Source organism: Malaclemys terrapin, chromosome 2, assembly GCF_027887155.1.
Source record: "Malaclemys terrapin pileata isolate rMalTer1 chromosome 2, rMalTer1.hap1, whole genome shotgun sequence".
NCBI classification, from domain to species: domain Eukaryota; kingdom Metazoa; phylum Chordata; order Testudines; family Emydidae; genus Malaclemys; species Malaclemys terrapin.
In genome coordinates, this window is record NC_071506.1 from 247,428,538 (window position 1) to 247,448,374 (window position 19,837).

General features: G+C 36.9%; 1 protein-coding gene across 1 annotated transcript in view; it reads left to right on the forward strand.

Annotated features, from left to right (window-relative positions):
* LOC128832914 (macrophage mannose receptor 1-like) overlaps nt 1-19,837 on the forward strand; it is a 90,780-nt gene that overhangs the window by 39,805 nt on the left and 31,138 nt on the right. Inside the window, exons 12-20 of the mRNA XM_054020619.1 lie at nt 1,276-1,475; nt 2,054-2,175; nt 4,687-4,774; nt 7,632-7,776; nt 9,810-9,851; nt 9,944-10,107; nt 11,274-11,341; nt 13,328-13,428; nt 17,535-17,677. Of these exons, the coding sequence (XP_053876594.1) occupies nt 1,276-1,475; nt 2,054-2,175; nt 4,687-4,774; nt 7,632-7,776; nt 9,810-9,851; nt 9,944-10,107; nt 11,274-11,341; nt 13,328-13,428; nt 17,535-17,677 (1,073 nt within the window). The remainder of the gene's footprint in view (nt 1-1,275; nt 1,476-2,053; nt 2,176-4,686; nt 4,775-7,631; nt 7,777-9,809; nt 9,852-9,943; nt 10,108-11,273; nt 11,342-13,327; nt 13,429-17,534; nt 17,678-19,837) is intronic.

The following is a 19,837-nucleotide window of genomic DNA, read 5'->3' on the forward strand; positions in this document are numbered from 1 at the left end:
AATTCCCTTAGCAATTCATTCTGTATCCTCTGCTGGATTGTACAGCAGTTGGCAGTTTGCAGATGCTTCTTTGGTGAAGGGTATCATTGTCAGGAATTTTGGTTTGCTACTTTGGTGTGAATGGTGTAAGTGATCTGTGTGCCTGCATTATGTTAGCCTGCTGGTTAGTGTTGAAATGAGATTGTATACAAGCTTGGAAAAAGCTCAAATTGAAATCGGTTCTGATTTGCCATTGTAATGGGAAAGACTGAGTTAGTGTTGGGGCTGGGCTGACATGGAGTACATAGTGTGTGGTAGCTTAGAGAGAATGCTAGATAGGAAATAGGGGATGAGGTGTCTTGTGATGTACTTGACCCCATCATAATCAGTATGTTACCAGAGGGAATATCACTAAACAGTTATATAGTTAGTTTGGGATAACCTAGCACTGAATGAGCGGGGCCAAAAAAATAGAATTGAAAAGTAGCCTTGTGAATATTAGCTAAGACATCCTAAGTGTTCATCCTAAAAACCTGTTTTTTAATATGAAAATATCATGCCATCCTGCTAACAGGCTGTGCCTAGGACAGCTTATTCTGTTGAACACCAGATTTATTTAGATCACTTTGTTATCTGAGGATATTTCAATGGATTCGATTCCATCCGCGTGGTTGTAATTCACCCCTTTGCAGAAGGCCAGCCCAATGGCTTGTGCAGTCCTTAAGTTCTGAAAATAGGGTTTAAGTAGGACTTAGGTGCTGCTAGACACCATGCTGACCATTTGCTATGCCAATAGTGAACAAAATTCTGCATTACTTTTCATAAGATACTGTGGTTAGCCTTTATGTTCAAATGCTTTTTATGCATGTTGAAAAATGCCCACTAGCTTTGGTAAATCATACAAGGCATGTGTGAAAGAACTGTGGGCTACATAGATACAGACACTGCAGTTATCAAAACGGACATTAAAACCGGGGTCTGTTAAAACTGAGAACATAGCACCAAAAACACAGGCCTCTACCACTTGAGTTCAGAGGAAAACTGTAGTTGTCAGAGACTAAAAGGTTGTGAAGCTGCTAGGGCCAGCTACTAAAAGGCAACAGGATGATATGTACTGACTAAGTATACTAGATATATATGTCCCTTAAATTCACTGAATGACCTTTGTGAGTTGAAAAAATTATCCATTTGAATGTGTGCAGAAATATAATTCGTTTATATCAGAACAGAACTCAAAGTTCATGAAGTTCTAGATGATACACAGTTTGGTTTTCATTTCTTTTTATATGTATAAAGGAAGAAAGTCAGGCTGTGTTGCCATGAGGACTGGAATTGCTGGTGGATTATGGGATGTTGTGAAATGTGAGGAAAAGGCAAAATTTCTCTGTAAACAGTGGGCTGAGGGAGTGACACCTCCGCCTATTCCAACAACAACTCCTGCCCCCACATGCCCAGAAGGTTGGGATTCAAATAATCGTATTAGTTTCTGCTTCAAAGTAAGTACAGCAAATAATTCTGAATTAATATAGACTCTGTACATATTTGAAACACAGAAGTGAAAAGAAGAATTTAAACAATGACTTCCGTGCAGACTAGACATGTTTGCATTTTCTCTCCATCTTGAAACAGGATTTACAAGCTATAGGTAGGGGTCACTCACCCATCACTGAAATGCAGATGCCAGCAACTATTTAATAATACACAACAATAGGCGAGAGAGGCTTGCAACTGCTCCCCTCGCTTCTCACCTCTGGTGTTCAAACCTGACTTTTCTTCTCCCACATCTCTAACTCCTATTAAATTTTAAACTGATTTTTCCTCATTGTTTGTATTATAGTAGAGGTTAGTCTCACCAGTGCCCTCTGCTAGCTGTGGCTCAGATGTTTGCATGTAAAGTGAAACAGATTTTGTGTACAAGGCATTCTGTAATCTGTATAAAACATTTTAAATTTTATACTGTCTGCTTTTTGATTTGTTAGATTGTATGACACCATACCAGAGGGGCAATAGATCATGTTTTTTGATTCTATGATGCATATAGTGTATCTCTGATTGTAAAATATACTCTCATTAGCCTTTTGCAAGAGATCAAAAGAAATCATGGTTGGAATCTCAAGAATATTGTAGAGCAATAGGAGGAGATCTGGCCACCATTAATGGTAAAGAAGAACAATATGTTATTTGGCATTCCGTAGCGTGAGTATCTATCTATATTATGGTTATTTTTTTCACTTTATCCATTAAATGAGAAAAATAAATGCCTTTTGAGCCTTCCTGCAATAGTTGGTTTCAGCAAAATATTTATACTTTGGTACAATATTTGTCATCCAATTTAAAATATTTTAGAATTGTAATATTTACAATCAGTTAGGGATTCCAAAAGTGTAATGAATTGGTGTACTTTTGCCTGCATATTATTTGGGAATTTATAAAATTGCCACAGAGGTAATTTGGTACAACATATGAAAATTTATGAAGGAGGAAAATGTTCACATAAAACTGGTCAAGGTTTTTATTGTTCCCTAGCTCTAACTAACCAGGTTGTTGAAACAATTTCAAATAGCTTTGCTCCTATGCAGTGAATGTCAGTGCAATTATGTGGTCTCTAGTAAAGGAACTCATAACATAGGGTAATACATTATCAATGTGATCAAATGTATTTTTTAAGAAAAGCAGCGTGCACATCACAAAACAGGTTTTTCTAGTAATAGCTTCTGAAAACAATCCCCGTGTATTCCAAAACACCTAAATCAAGTATTATTGGCCAAATTTTCAATGAGGCCTTAAATTATGCTTGTAAATTTTGCATGTGCAGGTTAAAGCTCTGGACCTGATTCAAAGGCCATTGAAGTCAAAGCCTTATCATTGATGTCAGCAGGCTTTAGTGGATGCAGATAGGATAGTTATTCAGTCTTCTACTTTACAGCATGTGGAAATGCAAGTGTGTGTGCAACTTAAAATAAAATAAATAAATTAATGGAGATATCCCATCTCCTAGAACTTGAAGGGACCTTGAAAGGTCATTGAGTCAGCCCCCTGCCTTCTCTAGCAGGACCAAGTACTGATTTTGCTCCAGATCCCTAAGTGGCCCCCTCAAGGACTGAACTCACAATGCTGGGTTTAGCAGGCCAATGCTCAAACCACTGAGCTATCCCTCCCCCCTTCCAGAGTCAATTTTAGAGACCATTTTAACTTTCGATTATTAGGACACTGTTTTACCACCATTACTTTCTTTAATGATCATTATGCATAATATATCCAGCAATAAACAACTTTGAGGTTTTCAAAAATTTTACATGCAAACCCCCCTGCATTTTTACCTGATTAAAATAAAAAGTTCCCTTTTTCTGCTTCTGTTCTGTTGTTGGCCTTATTGGGCAGGGCAGTTTGTATGCAATTTGATTCCTTTGAAATTAATAAATAGCAATAAAACCCCAACAATATATTTACATTATAAATACTGATATACAAACTGCATATCTTCTGGTATATGCGAATACAAGTATATTATATGTGTGTATTCCTGTGCTTAAGGAGAGAGATGTTGTTTTGGGTGCCTCACCCCATCCCCAACTTCATTAAAAGAAAAACCAACAGAGTGTGGGCAGCTGTGAGCTAGTGGGCTGAGTCCAAGACTGGGATATGTGGATTTTATGGTAGTCTTGATCTGATTCATTATGTGACTGTCAAAGGTCCTGAATGGATGGGTTGGTCAATAAGGTTAAAGTACTTCATTGATTCGGCCCCTCCCCAACTTGGAGGGGAAAAGGCCAGAGCAACAAAAAAACAACCAGTCAAAACACCCCAACAGGGAAGTTGTCAATGTTAACAGTTTGACTGGATAGCTCAGTGGTTTGAGCATTGGCTTGCTAAACCCAGGGTTGTGAGTTCAATCCTTGAGGGGGCCACTTAGGCATCTGGGGCAAAATCAGTATTTGGTCCTGCTAGTGAAGGCAGGAACTGGACTTGATGACCTTTCGGGGTCCCATCCAGTTCTATGAGATAGGTATATCTCCATATATTATTATTATTAAATCTCAGACAACGAGGCCAATTTTTAAAAGGTATTTAGCTGCCTAAAGATGCAGGTATGCACTTAATAAGATTTTCAACAGCACCAAAGCAGGTTAGATACCTAACTTTTATTGAAAGTCTAACTCATTTAGAAACTTTTGAAAATCCCACTAGGCACCTATGTGCATCATTAAATGCCTAAATACCTTTGTTAATTTTCCCAAATACCTACTAGCCAGCCCCACCCCCCTTTGTTCTTGACTTTTTGTTCTCCTCTTTATACCATTTGTACAATTTCTTGCTGCAGCGCAGTCACAGTAAAATCACACCTGAAGTTAAACCAGTGAGACTTTATCATGTAGATAAGTCCTCACACTCATTGTTTCAATCAGAATTTTCCACTGGGCCAGTATATGGTAACTCAGCATTTGGGACCTCTCCTACACAGAAATGTGACTCGGTATTTCAGTGCCATCTACCAGTCCACAGATGATCCTAGCATTTGTAAATAGTTAATTTTAAATTATTGGATGACAGATTCTCAATATTCAGGTATGTTTCCAACCGATTTTAGGAGTATTTTCACAGAAAGTTTATGAAACTTCTTGGTGTGATTTAGATTTTTGAAACTTATTTCATATAAAAATGTTTCTCTTGTTTTTCTTTAATCTGTCTGTATATCTTGTGTTTTAGGAAAAATGGATACTATCATCAGAAATTCTGGATAGGTTTATATTATTTGAATCCTGATGATGGATTTGCTTGGAGTGATGGGTCTCCAGTGAGTGATTTAGTTTTTCCACAATTATTTTTTTTTCTTTCTGACTCTGTAATCCTCATGCTTTTTTTTTTTTTTTTTTTTTTTAAATAATTTTATTCCTGATCATATTTATGTTAAGCTGCCATGTGCAAGGCTGATGAATAGCTATCCTGTAGCCAGATTTTGTATACAACACACTATTTTTTGTATTGTAAAATATGTTTAAAATAAAAAATGAAGAATAAAAGTGACTAATATAATCATAAGGGTAGTCTACATACACAGAGGTATAGTCACAAAAGAAAAATTGCTCTGACTTGCCTAAAGGAAGAAGATTTTTTTTAATGTCTGTTTTTTGCCTATCCATTTTTGGTGATAAAGGCTTGGTGAAATTGGTGTAGTTGTAAAATATAATAATGGTAGTTTAAAATACTGTCTGTAACACCTAGAGCCATGGATTGCTGCCCCTTTACCCTTCTGTTTTGTAAAAATTCAAATGAATAAAACGTAACAGAAAATAGCTTAGGTCTTGTAAATTTACCTTTTCCAGAGCTAATTTAGAACCTGATCCTGCAGAGCTCCGCACTCAATAGATCATACTACTTGTTTGCCGGTGTAACTCTGTTGAAGCCAAGGTGTAAAACTGAAGCAACTGGAGTGAATTTGGCTTTATGTGGGTATTTTCCAGTAGAACTGGTTTAAAAAAAAAAAAGAAATTCAACAGAACATTTTTCATTTTGAAAATGTGATTTTGTTGAAATTTAAATATTTTGTGGGTTATATTTTGATTTCAATGTAATTTTAGCTGGAAAAAATGTTGAAAAGAATCCGAAGAAGAGCTCTGAGTAAGCTCTAAAGCTTCTCTCTCTCATCAACAGAAGTTCGGTCAATATAAGATATAACCTCACCCACCTTGTCTCTCTAAAAAGAATCATTTAGACTTCTTTGTTTTGTTTCAATAAGGTAAAATGTTTTGTTTCAATTTTCAGAGGGGTAGCCGTGTTAGTCTGAATCTGTAAAAAGCAACAGAGGGTCCTGTGGCACCTTTGAGACTAACAGAAGTACTGGGAGCATAAGCTTTCGTGGGTAAGAACCTCACTTCTTCTTATGGCTGACCTGGAACAACGCTTCCTCAGCTCTCGTCCACTCATGCCCCTTCTCTACCTACACTATATTGATGACATCTTCATCATCTGGACCCATGGGAAGGAGGCCCTGGAAGAATTCCACCATGCTTTCAACAGCTTCCACCCCACCATCAACCTCAGCCTGGACCAATCTACACGGGAGGTCCACTTCCTGGACACCACCATACAAATAAACGATGGCCACATTAACACCACCCTATACCGAAAACCCACCGACCGCTACGCCTACCTTCATGCCTCCAGCTTCCACCCCGGTCACACCACACGATCCATCGTCTACAGCCAAGCACTGAGGTACAATCGCATCTGCTCCAACCCCTCAGACAGAGACCAACACCTACAAGATCTTCACCAAGCATTCTCAAAACTACGATACCCACACAAGGAAATAAAGAAACAAATCAGCAGAGCCAGATGTGTACCCAGAAGCCTCCTGCTACAAGAAAGGCCCAGAAGAGAAACCAATAGAACTCCACTGGCCATCACCTACAGTCCTCAGCTTAAACCTCTCCAACGCATCATCAGTGATCTACAACCCATCCTGGACAATGATCCCTCACTTTCACAGACCTTGGGAGGCAGGCCAGTCCTCGCCCACAGACAACCTGCCAACCTTAAGCATATTCTCACCAGCAACCACGCACCGCACCATAACAACTCTAACTCAGGAACCAACCCATGCAACAAACCTCGATGCCAACTCTGCCCACATATCTACACCAGCAACACCATCACAGGACCTAACCAGATCAGCTACAACATCACCGGTTCATTCACCTGCATGTCCACCAATGTTATATATGCCATCATATGCCAGCAATGCCCCTCTGCTATGTACATTGGCCAAACTGGACAGTCACTATGCAAGAGGATAAATGGACACAAGTCAGATATCAGGAATGGCAATATACAAAAACCTGTAGGAGAACACTTCAACCTCCCTGGCCACACAATAGCAGATGTAAAGGTAGCCATCTTACAGCAAAAAAACTTCAGGACCAGACTCCAAAGAGAAACTGCTGAGCTCCAGTTCATTTGCAAATTTGACACCATCAGATCAGGATTAAACAAAGACTGTGAATGGCTATCCAACTACAGAAACAGTTTCTCCTCCCTTGGTGTTCACACCTCAACTGCTAGCAGAGCACCTCACCCTCCCTGATTGAACTAACCTCATTATCTCCACACTGATTTATACCTGCCTCTGGAGATTTCCATTACTTGCATCTGAAGAAGTGAGGTTCTTACCCACGAAAGCTTATGCTCCCAGTACTTCTGTTAGTCTCAAAGGTGCCACAGGACCCTCTGTTGCTTGTTTCAATTTTGTTTCAGTTCATTTTGTTTTTATTTATACTGCATTAAATATTCATGTTATATTTTATTTAATATATTATCATATTTCAACATCATAAAAACAAAACATTTTACCTTATCAAAACAAAATATTTTGATGTTCTCAAAATGCTTTGTTGTTTCTGAATAATGTTTTATTTGAATTTCCATTCTGCAAGAAATTTAGAAATTTTAACTTTTGATCCCAATTCAGAATGTGAACACATTTTGAAATGTTGAGAATTTTCCACAGAATAGAAATTCCATTTTTCTGACCAGCTTTATTTTCCAGCTTGACACTGGAAATCCAACTTGGGTCTTTCTGGTTTTCCTGCTGCAGAGCAGTTACTATCTCTTTCTATGAAGAAAATAGTAATACAATTATATTTCCACTTTAGATGATATATACAAACTGGGCCTATGGAGAACCCAATAATTATCAAGGAATGGAACTTTGTGTAGAACTCAGTGGAGATTCCAGCATGTTATGGAATGACAGGCACTGTGACTATGTATATGACTGGATTTGTGAAATAAAGAAAGGTATAATTACTTCCACCTTTAAATAAGAACAATAAACAAAACATAAATGATATTTTTGTCTAATTTTAAAAAATAGTTTTGCCTTCAGAATGTCACATACAAGAAGTGAAATAAGAACAGTGTGAGGGAATTAATTAATCTGTCTTCATTAAATTTAGAGATATAGAATATCTAAGGGGTGTCCTGGTATTATGTCCATGAGTCTGCCTTATTCTTTTTCATGCCCTAAGAAAGGGAGTGTGATTCTTGAATTTCATTCATTTTATTCTAACAGGCACAGATAGCTTTAAGATTGAATTTCAAATTGAATTCAAATTTTCCGTTTTCTTTTGTTCATGCTTTTCTCCAACAAATTCCTTTTGGATTAATATTTTCTGAGGTTTGATTTAAATTTATTGGAAAGTTTTTTATCCTCAGATCAATTCAATCTTTTTTTTTTTTTTTTTTTTTTTTGAGTTTTTAAAATGTGAAAAATTGGTTTCTCCTTTGTTCTAATTAGACTTTTTTTGGCCAGATAACTGAAGCTAGATATTGTAAATTGTGGTTATTTTCCACATCTCTATTTTGAGATCCGAGATTCTTCAAGCCAAACTGAAGAAAATCAATTCCATAGTTTTAAAGCCACTGTGCATATGCAGTAGAATTTTTCTATTTCAGCTACTGAACCAATTTCCTTCAAACATGGTTTGATTTTTAGGTCTCAGAAATCTTCAAAACAAATGAAGTTTGAAAAAAACCAGGTCAGTAGCTTTAAAGTTATGGTAGCAGGTAAACATATCCAGAATTAGGATAACCTTAACAAATGTGTCCTGAATGTGTTGAACTCAAAGTTTGGATGGCTGGCATGAGGACACCTTTATTAAGGAATTCTGTTTTCTTGTGGCATCAAGCCCCAAAAGCTCCAAATCAAGGAAACTTAAAATTAGCTATTTATGCTGCTTCTAGAACTTGAAGTATTTCAGTGACTGCTCCAGCAATTGCCTCATCACAGTCTTTTATTTAGGGAGAGCATAGAGTGAAGGTCACATTTCAGATAAATGAGAGCAAAAAGTTAGACCAGAAAGATCCACTTATGATTGGTAAAGAAATTTCTGGGAAATTCAATAGGAAATTTCACTAAAAGGTTAACACTTTTGAGATTCTATTTACTCAGCAAGGAAAATGACTGAAAAAGGATGACATAGACAGAGAGACATCAAGTGTAGTGGAAAGTCATTTTCTGTAGTGCCAGCGACCAGGAAAATCCATGATATGACTTAACAAAGCTCAGAGAGTACCTGTGGCCTGCCTTTTATGCTACTGAGAAATTATCAGGAAAGTGTTAAACTCCACTGCAATATATTGTGATAGTTCTTTTTTCAGCTGGTACTATGCATGAAATGAAAAATTTCACAAAAAAATTCAAAATTGTTTTCATTTTACAGGATTTGAAATGGACCTGTTGTAAAGCATATTTTCACAACATTTTTCAAATGAAAATTTTATCAAAAACCTTATCTAAATGGTTAACATCTTTCATTTTCTGAAAATCCAGTTTCAGTAAATGAAAAATGTCATCATGGTTTTTTATAACATTTTCTGAATAGAAAAATGTTTTAAAAGTTATCAATTTTTTTAACAAAAATTGTTTGAGAGAAAAGGCCTTTTTTCAATGACAAAAATTTATCTGAAAAATATTAAACCTAGTAACAGTTGTTAATGGATTGTTCCTAGTCTGCCTCTTATCTTCCACTGCACATACTAGTTTGTATATAAAATCAATACAAAAAGGAGGCATAGAAGCTTTCGCAGAGCAGGACAAGCATCTGCTGTGCCCCATGCATCTCAAAACCGTTCTAATTCAATTCTGACACACATTTAAAGGTAACTTACAGTGTATTGTGTATATATAAAGAATGACTGGAATCTAGTGCTTTGGGGCAGAAATGTTTTCTTTAAACTTTACTATATAAACTTGAGTACGGGCGGGGGATGGGGAGGTTGTGCTACATGGCTATGAGGTGTATTACATGTGGTTTTATTTTATTTTACAGGAGCAAAAGTAAATCCTGAACCAACGGAGCCTCCTAGTCCCAGTGAGTTTTTTTAGTAATGTATTTTAATAATTATAATGAGAATAATATGTATGAGAGGGGCAATAAATATAGTCTCATTATTTTCCTTACAGAATATAAAATCACAGATGATGGATGGATTATACAAGAAGACAAGCAGTATTATTTCAGCACAGAAAGTGTTCCCATGGAAAAAGGCCGGGAGTTTTGCAAGAAGAATTTTGGAGATCTTGTTGTCATTGAGGGTGACAGTGAAAGAAAGATGCTATGGAGATATGTGAGCAAACCAGGTCTTGCTTCAGCAATTAGTAATCTAGTACAGTGAACATGGTCACAGAATATTTCACCTTAGAGCCTGATTCACTACTATGTTGTTCCAATTTTATGCCCGCAAAATCAATGTAGTTACATTGTCATAAAACTGCAATAATGCAGTGGTGAATTAAGCCTTTAGTTGGCAAAGTAGTCAAGACAGGGATTGTGTTAGCAATTGCCGGTTGATCTTAAACTTTAATTTGAATCAATTTATGGTTATAAATCAGATTTTTAACAAGATCCAAATTGCTTTGCAAAATAACAGTTGCCAGAGTTAGCCACTGCTTCACTTGTCAGTCTCAAAAGAACTGAATAAAGTGGAAGTTTTCACCGATAAGATGGGCAGGAAATTACTGCGCTGCTAGGTCGCTTGACAACTTCAAAATACCCTGGAGATCTGGAGACCTTAAATGCAATACTCCAGATAAAATCAAAAGCTCATGGTCTTATTGATTTCAGCTTGTGTGTGTGTGAGTGTGTGTGTGTGAGAGAGAGAGAGAGAGAGAGAGAGAAGAATAAAAGTGGAATTGCCAACCATCAGGTTTGTCCCCTATCTCTCAGCATTGTATGACTGGCAAAATCTTGAGAGGGAAGTGAGAATTTGGGGCATAGATTGAGACCCAGGGAAGAGCTTGTTTACCTTGAGTGATTAGGAAATTTGGGGTAAATTCTCCTGTAGCCTATGAGCTGATCTCCATTTTATAAAATCAGACGTGCTTATAAGGTAGACTTTCATTAAATAACAATTTTGCTCAACTGACTAAAGAGTAATAATGAATGGAGGTGAAGGATTTAATCCAAATCATAGGAGAGAGAATGTCCGTCACTAGAAATTTCTTTAGGTATTAAATCCAGCAACTTTGAAAAGAAACTGAAATAAGTACTCATGTGATGGCCACCCTCTTGGTCAATATATTGGGGATTGAACTGGGTACCTCCAGAGCTAAAAGCATGAGCTGCTACGACTTAAGCTAAAAAATTAAATTAAAAATTGCTGCGGGATGAAACAACTTATATCCTCTGTGATTCAGCGCAGAGGGGAACCTGTAACTCACTCTCCAGGCAGTTACACTAAAATATTTTTGATATATAAAGAGGAAGTGTTTAAGATTTATCTTTTTATTTTAGATCATGAAAAATGGCAAAGAAGATGCATATTTCATTGGTTTAGAACTGAGTTTGGATAAACAGGTTAGGTAAGTAAACAAGCAACATCAACGCTAGTCAGATGTACTGTAGTGTAACAGGTCTTGTATTGGACAAAGCTGTGATTACAGAGAACTTTAGGGTGAAATTGTGGCCCCGTCAAAGTTACTGAGACTGTTTTGCCATTGACTTCAGTGAGACTACAATGTCCCCCTTAGTGTTTCCATTACTGAGGGTTGTAAAAATTTATTCTGGATTAAATATTGGCATAAAGATCTCAGTTCACAAGCATATTTAATTCAAAATTTTTAGAAAAATCCCACATTTCTTATTTATTATAGCATTTCTATATGATCGATCACTATAATGGCTACTTTACATTTTCTATAGTGGGGTGGGGGTGGGGAATTGAGTTGAATTGTGCACTCGGTTACGCCATTGGTCTGAATCTTACAAAGTAAAACCCCACTGAGGAATTTAAAAGAATGTTTATCTATTGATAAAGGACCAAATTCTGCCCTCATGGAAGACAAATTTCCATTGAAGTCAATAGTGTTTTTCCATTGACTCCAGAGGGAGTTGGCTCAGGCTCTTAAACCCTTACAAATCCATTAATTCCTTAAGAATATTAGAACATTAATATATTTTTTAAAACAACAACAACAACAATGAGGAGTTCTTGTGGCACCTTAAAAACTAACTCATTTATTTGTGATAAATTTGTTAGTCTCTTAGGTGCCACAAGGACTCCTCATTGTTTTTGCTGATACAGACTAACACGGCTACCCCTTTGAAACCATTTTTTTTTAAAGTTCAGTAGTTCTGATGGATTTTGAAAAGTTGTACTTTGCCATTTGTTTTAAGATTAGTAGTGCATCCCAAAAGATTTTAATTGGAGAGACAGCCCTGAGTTTTGAAGTTCTACCAGGTATAAATTTTTTTTTTTTTTTTTTTTTTAATTTGACTACCGATAGAACTGGATCAATCCAATTTCAGTTTAGACATATCTCCAGTTAACTCAAAAGAAAAAATGATTTTTTTAAAAAAATAGCTTTTACTCAGAAGGAATAGAAAAAGTGATGTTAGAGATAAAGCCTGGATTGGGGGAAATGGGAGTGTCTGGATTCTGCTGTGCCATGCTGATCCCTAGCTTCCATAGTGGCCCTTTGTCTACATTCAGAATTGTCTTGGGTCCCAGGATTGGGAGGTACAAAGGTGTATTAAAATACTGCGCAAATCGGGGGCAAACTCAGCTGTAACACGAGGCCTGTGCCTTTGTAGAAACAGTAGGTTTGTTTCTCACTCATTACTTTTCAACAAAGTTCATAGTTATATATAAGTACCTAGTACCATATCTTCCTTCCTTGGAGGGGTCACCATGTATAATATTCCTTTTTGGCCAGTTACCACACTGTGGTGCCTGAAATACTGCAGTCTTTTCCTGTATTTAAAATAGGAAATAATTAACATATCTCAGGTTTCATATGATGGTAACTGTTGACTTTTTCATAGAAATCACAATATGCACCTTATCACATCTTCATAGTCTGTTTTTTTCTGTATTATTCATTATATAAATTGAAATAAATCAATTGTTTACAGAAAAATAAAAAACAGAAGAAAATCGACAAGGAGCTAGAATATGAACCATATTCGCCAACACACTTGGACTGTCTTTTGCTGCTCTAGCAATGCAGCTAAGCTATGTTTATGTCTGCTTTGCATCACCAGACCTGTGCCAATGCAGCTGGAGTGTATTGGTAAATATAGCCAGATATTTAAAAAGAAAGTTAGTATATCTAGAGATACAGAATAAACACAGGGATAATCAAAGTAAAAATATATAAAACATATTTTCTCTTCTCAGTTAAGTCTTTAGCAATCTCACAACTTTTAATGTTAATGGAAGTTGGACAAGTAAAGCACTCTAAACTAAATGGTTGATAGACTTCTTCAACATTTTGCAAAATGATTTTTGTAACATGGAAGCAAATAAATTTATGCATAAATAGGTTCTGTTTTGTCTGATTTTTAAGCTGGATGGATGGAACCCCTGTGAATTTCTTAGCATGGGCAGCACATGAACCCAACTTTGCAAACAACGATGAAAACTGTGTAGTCATGTATAAAAACTTAGGTGAGTAATATGACATTTTTGGATTTAATTTTTGTTTTTTTGGGTAGGTCATTAATTTTTGCTTCTGTGGTTTATTTCTTTTTCTTTTTAGAGGTATTACAAAAAATTAAGTCTCTTCATATGTTTGTATTGTATCCAGCACAATGGGACCTAACAGCGGCCACTGGGCATGGTTGCTATATAAATATTAATATAAATATTATAAATAATATTATTATTAACTGAGCTAATGTGCTACTAAGAAGTTAATGTGGATGGCATAAATAACAAATTCTTCAAACCTTTCCATTGCCTTTCATCTCAGAAACACAAGAATGTCCATGCTGGGTCAGACCAGTGGTCTGTCTTCTGATAGTGACCTGTGCAGGTGCTTCAGAAGGAATGAACAGAAAAGAGCAATTATCAAATGATCCATCCCATGTCATGCAATCCCAGCAATTGGCGGTTTAGGGACACCCGGAGCATGAGACTGCATCTCTCACCATCTTGGCTAAAAGCGATTGATGGACCTATCCTCCATGAACTTAACATAATTCTTTTTGAACCCAGTTATATAGTTTTGGCTTTTATAACATCCTTTGGTTGATTGTGCCTTGTGTTTTTTTAAACCTGCTGCCTGTTGTTCTCAGTGGTTGACCCCTGGTTCATGTGTTATGTAAAGGGGTAAATAACGCTTCCATATTCATTGTGTCCACACCATTCATGATTTTATAGACCTCTATCATATCCCTCCTTCATCATCTCTTTTCTAAGATGAACAGTCCCAGTCTTTTTAATCTCTCCTCATATAGAAACTGTTTCATATCCCTAAACATTTTTGTAGCTCTTCTCTGTACCTTTTCTAATTCTAATATATCTTTTTGAGATGGGGTGACCAGAATTGCACACATGGGCATATTCCTGGATTTATATGGTGGCATTATGGTATTTTCTGTTTTATCGTCTGTCTAGCTATCCATCCCTTTCCTAATGCTTCCTAACATTGTTAGCTATTTTGACTGCCACTGCACATTGAGTAGATGTTTTCCTAATAATTGTTGTTGCCCTTTTCTGAACCTTTTCCAATTTCAATATATCTTTTTTGAGATGGGGCAACACATCTGCACGCAGTATTCAAGATGTGGGCATAGCATCGATTTATATAGAGTCAAATATTATATTTTCTGTCTTATTATCTATCCCTTTCTTAATGAGTCCCAACATTCTGTTCAATTTTTTGACTGCTGCTGCACACTGAGTGGATGTTTTCAGAGAACAATGACTCCAAGATGTCTTTCTTGAGTAGTAACAGCTAATTTAGACCCCAACATCTTGTATGTGTAGTTGGGATTATTGGGGGAGTCCACTATTTACCTGTTCCCATTGTGAAAACTGACCATTTATTCCTACCTTTTGTTTCCTAACTTTTCACCAGTTATTGATCCATAGAGAACCTTCCCTCTTATCGAAAGACCGCTTACTTTGCTTAGGAGTCTTAGGTGTGGGACTTGTCAAAGGCTTTCTGAAAGTCCAGTTATGCTATATGAAGTGGTTTCAGAGTAGCAGCCGTGTTAGTCTGTATCCGCAAAAAGAAGAACAGGAGTACTTGTGGCACCTTAGAGACTAACAAATTTATTAGAGCATAAGCTTTCGTGGACTACAGCCCACTTGTAGTCCACGAAAGCTTATGCTTTAATAAATTTGTTAGTCTCTAAGGTGCCACAAGTACTCCTGTTCTTCTTTATATGAAGTGGATCACCCTGGTCCACATGCTTACTGACACCTTAAGAGAATTCTAATATATTGGTGAGGCATGATTTCCCTTTACAAAAGCCATGTTCACTCTTTTCCAACACATCTTGTTCATCTGTGTGTCTGATAGTTCTTTACTACAATTTCAACCAATTTGCCTGGTACTCATTCAAGAGTTCTGATAGGTATATAACCATCTGATCCTGGTGACTTCTTATTTATCAATGCGTTCCAATATTTCCTCAATTGACACCTCAATCTGGGACAGTTCCTCTGATTTGCCACCTAAAAAGAATGTTTGGGAATCTGCCTCACATCCTGAAGACCAATGTAAAGAATTCTCTGTAATGGCCTTGACTTAAGTGTTCCTTGAGTGCCTCAATCATCTATTGTTCCCACTATTGGCAGGCTTCCTGCGTCTGATCAATTTAAAAACAAATTGCTGTTAGTTATTGTGTCTTTTGCTAGTTGCTCTTCAGATTTTTTTTGACCTGCCTAATTATACATTTACATTTGACTTGACAGAGTTTATGCTCCTTTCTATTTTCCTTTGTAGGATTTGACTTCCAATTTTTAAAGGAGCCTTTTTGCCTCTCACTACCTCTCTTACTCTGCTGTTTAGCTGTGGTGGGATTTTTGTTGTTGTTCTCTTACTGTTTTATTTTTTTATTTTATTTGGGATGTACATTTAATTAGCCCCTCTGTGTTTTTAAATAGTTTCCATGCAACTTGCAGGCATTTCATCCTTGACTGTTTCTATTAATTTCCATTTAGCAAGTGTCCTCATTTTTGTATAGTTTGCCTTTTTCAAGTTAAATGCATCTATGGTGGGTTTCTTTGGTATTTTCTCCCCTAATTTCTGTTAAATTTAATTACATTATGGTCGCTATTACCAAGTGGTCCAGCTATATTCACCTCTTAAACAAGACCCTGTGCTCCACTTAGGACTAAATCAAGAATTGCCTTTTCTCTTGTGGGTTCCAGGATTAGTTGCTCCAAGAAGCAATCATTAAAGGTGTGTAGAAATTTTACCTCTGCATCCCTTCCTGAGGTGACATAAACCCAGTCAGTATGGGGATAGTTGAAATCCCCCATTATTATTGGGTTTTCCGGGTTTTTATTGCCTCTTTAATCTTCCTGAGCATTTCACAATCACCATCACCATATTGGTCAGCAGTATATTCCTACTGCTATACAGTTACCATTTAAGCATGGAATTTCTATCAATAGAGATTCTATAGTACAGTTTGATTCATTTAAGATTTTCACTATATTTGACCTTATGCTTTCTTTCACATATACTGCCAATGTCCCCCACAGTGACCTTCTCCGTCGTCATTGCTATATATTTTGTACCCTGCTATTACCATGTCCTCTTAATTATCCTCATTCCACCAAGTTTCTGTGATGCATATTATATCAATGTCCTTATTTAATATCAGGCACTCAAGTTCACTCATCTTATTGTTTAGACTTCTAACATTTGCATACAAGCACTTATAATATTTGTCAGTATTTAGTTGTCTGACTTCATATGATGTAATTGAATGGGACTCTCTTTCATCTCACTGTTTCTTTTCAGTTCCTAAGTATTTTATCAACTTCTGTCCTAGCCTCTTTATTGAGATAAAGTGTATTCCCTTTAATAAATCCTCCCAATGTCTGTGTCTATCCAAACTATGTGCTCCTCGGCACCTGTTGGCTTTCCCCCAGCCCATACTATAAAAAGAGACAAACTTTTTAATTTTGCATGCCAACCATCTGGTTCCGTTTTGGCTTAGGTGGAGCTCATCCTTCATAGGCTCCTCCTTTCCCAAAAGCTTCCTCAGTCTTGTATAATCCCTTACACATGGGCAAAATGGGTGTTAAATGCCACCAGATCGCAATGGTGGCAGTGTACACTAATTTGGCACAGGTGTAAAATACTACACAAATTTTGAGGCACTGATTCTTACTGTTAATATCCTTCAAATAACAGCACTGTAATTAATGTAACTATATTGCAATTATTTTTCATGCAACAGACATGGGGATATATGCAGTGTAGCTGTAGCCATTTCAGTCTCAGGATATAAGAGAGACAAGGTGGGTGAGGTAATATCTTTTATCAGACCAACTTCCATACTTTGAATGGTCCCTTAGAATATGTGCTAGCCACTTACGTTAAACAATCAGAACCATCTTGCAGTTAGCTGTAACTCTGAGAGTACTTTTACAGACCGTAAGAAGAGCCCCGTGTGGCTCAAAAGCTTCTCTCTCTCACCCACAGAAGTTGGTCCAATAAAAGATATTGGCTCACCCACCTGGTGTCTCATGGGATGGGTATTCCTGACAAATGTGAGTCTCACCCAGTTATGTATTTATCTCATATTCAGGATTATGGAATGACATAAACTGTGGTTATCCAAATCCTTTTATATGTGAAAGGCACAACAGTTCCATTAATGCGACACTTTCTCCTACAACACCTTCACCCCCAGGAGGATGTCCGGAAACTTGGCTTTTGTTTCAAAATAAGGTACAGTAACATATCCACAATATGTTGTATTTTAGACAGAGGAATTATGCATTTTTATATTTATTATTATGATACAATATTGGAGGAAGAGGGCCAGATTTTCACAAAGAGAGGCCTTAGGTCTGCATGCATTATTTTTGCATGCAAAGGGGATTATGGCATGCTTGGCGTGTTCATTTGTGATGAAATTGCATGCAAGCGACTTTCTTTACAAAATATGCACCATTTCATGAAAAACGGGGTCTGATTTTTTTCAGTTATTGGTTGGTTGAGCTATTCTGGTAACTTATAAAACTATATTTAAATCCTTTAGGAAATAAATCATGGGATATAGGCAGTGTAAGTTGCTTTAAGTCTTACGTACATTTCACACAGGAATGATCCTGGTAGATCTTAATGTGTATATTTAATTGAATTTCTACTTTTTTCTGATGGATGCCTTTTTTGGAAATTTATTAGATAACTGAAAGTGAGTTGTAGCATCAGCCCTGAGCAGACCATATGAAGAAGCCCTCTCAGAGTGCATTAGAGAAACTGTTCTGAACAGTAGATCATTTTGTTCAACAAATAACTTCTCTTCAGAATCCCTGTCCCATTCCTCCAGGGGCTTAATTCATTCTGCAAGAGACTGTGAATGCAGATATTGTGTATGACTTTTAATTCACTGGATTTTTTGTTTGTTTTTGTTTGTTCTTTTGCTAAGGTGGCAATATATTACCTCTCCACACTGATCCAGAGCGGCTTTACACATGTTATTCTAACCCAGTTTTCTGTGTCAATGTTAGGACATTCAGCAGAGAGAGAACTGGAATTTCAGGACCAGATTCTGATCTCAATTGCAGAGGTGTAAATCCAGTCTCAGTGGTGTTTCTTTGGATTTACACTGGTGTATCTGAAATCAGAATCTGGCCCTTAGTGTTCAGAATCGTGAATGAATGCCACCAGCATCAGGAACTTGTGAAAGCAAAGTCTTTAGTCGTGTTGCCACAGCTGTATCTGCCTAACGACTGCAAAGTCAAATCGCTCTAATAAAGATTTCATAAGCCCGATAGGAAGAATTTTCTATTCTGGTCCTAAAAGCACTACTGCATTCAAACCCATGTGGCAAGTGTCAATATACTTCCTATCCATTAAGTAAACTACCTGATAATTATTAGTTTCAGAGTAACAGCCGTGTTAGTCTGTATCCGCAAAAAGAAGAACAGGAGTACTTGTGGCACCTTAGAGACTAACAAATTTATTAGAGCATAAGCTTTCGTGGACTACAGCCCACTTCTTCGGATGCATATAGAATGGAACATATAATGAGGAGATATATATACACACATACAGAGAGCATAAACAGGTGGGAGTTGTCTTACCAACTCTGCGAGGCCAATTATCTCCCCTTGTAAGTACTCTCACACTTCTTATCACACTGTCTGTACTCGGCTAGCTTGATTATCACTTCAAAAGTTTTTTTTCTCTTAATTAATTGGCCTCTCAGAGTTGGTAAGACAACTCCCACCTGTTTATGCTCTCTGTATGTGTGTATATATATCTCCTCATTATATGTTCCATTCTATATGCATCCGAAGAAGTGGGCTGTAGTCCACGAAAGCTTATGCTCTAATAAATTTGTTAGTCTCTAAGGTGCCACAAGTACTCCTGTTCTTCTTTTTACCTGATAATTACTATCTCTAATTAGATGAATATATGAAGTTGGGAGCTTTCTCTGATGAGACCCAGAATCATACTTTTAATTCACACAAGTAGTCTTCACAACTTCCATAACATTAATTTCCAAAGTGAATTCAAGACAGATTTCTTCCTTCTGTCAAGTATCGAAGTTGAATCTGTAGGAATACTGACAGTGCAGAGCAGAGAAGTCACATGTCCAGTATTGAAATCTCTAAGGCAGCCTTGCGGGCATCAGTATCTAAATTCACCAAATTCTACAAGTTGGTCATCTAATCTTTAGCCAGTTCCACTTTTTGGCACAAATCGTCTCCATATCTCAGTGCCCAGGGGAAGATAGAGGATATTTATACTACCTTATTTTGGATGTTCATATTTCAAGGATGATCCTGCTTCCCATGCTGGAAGCATACTGGTGTGAGAATCCCATTGTAACAGATCTGTGGAACTTAGTATGATGAAGAATAGGAAAACTTATGTATG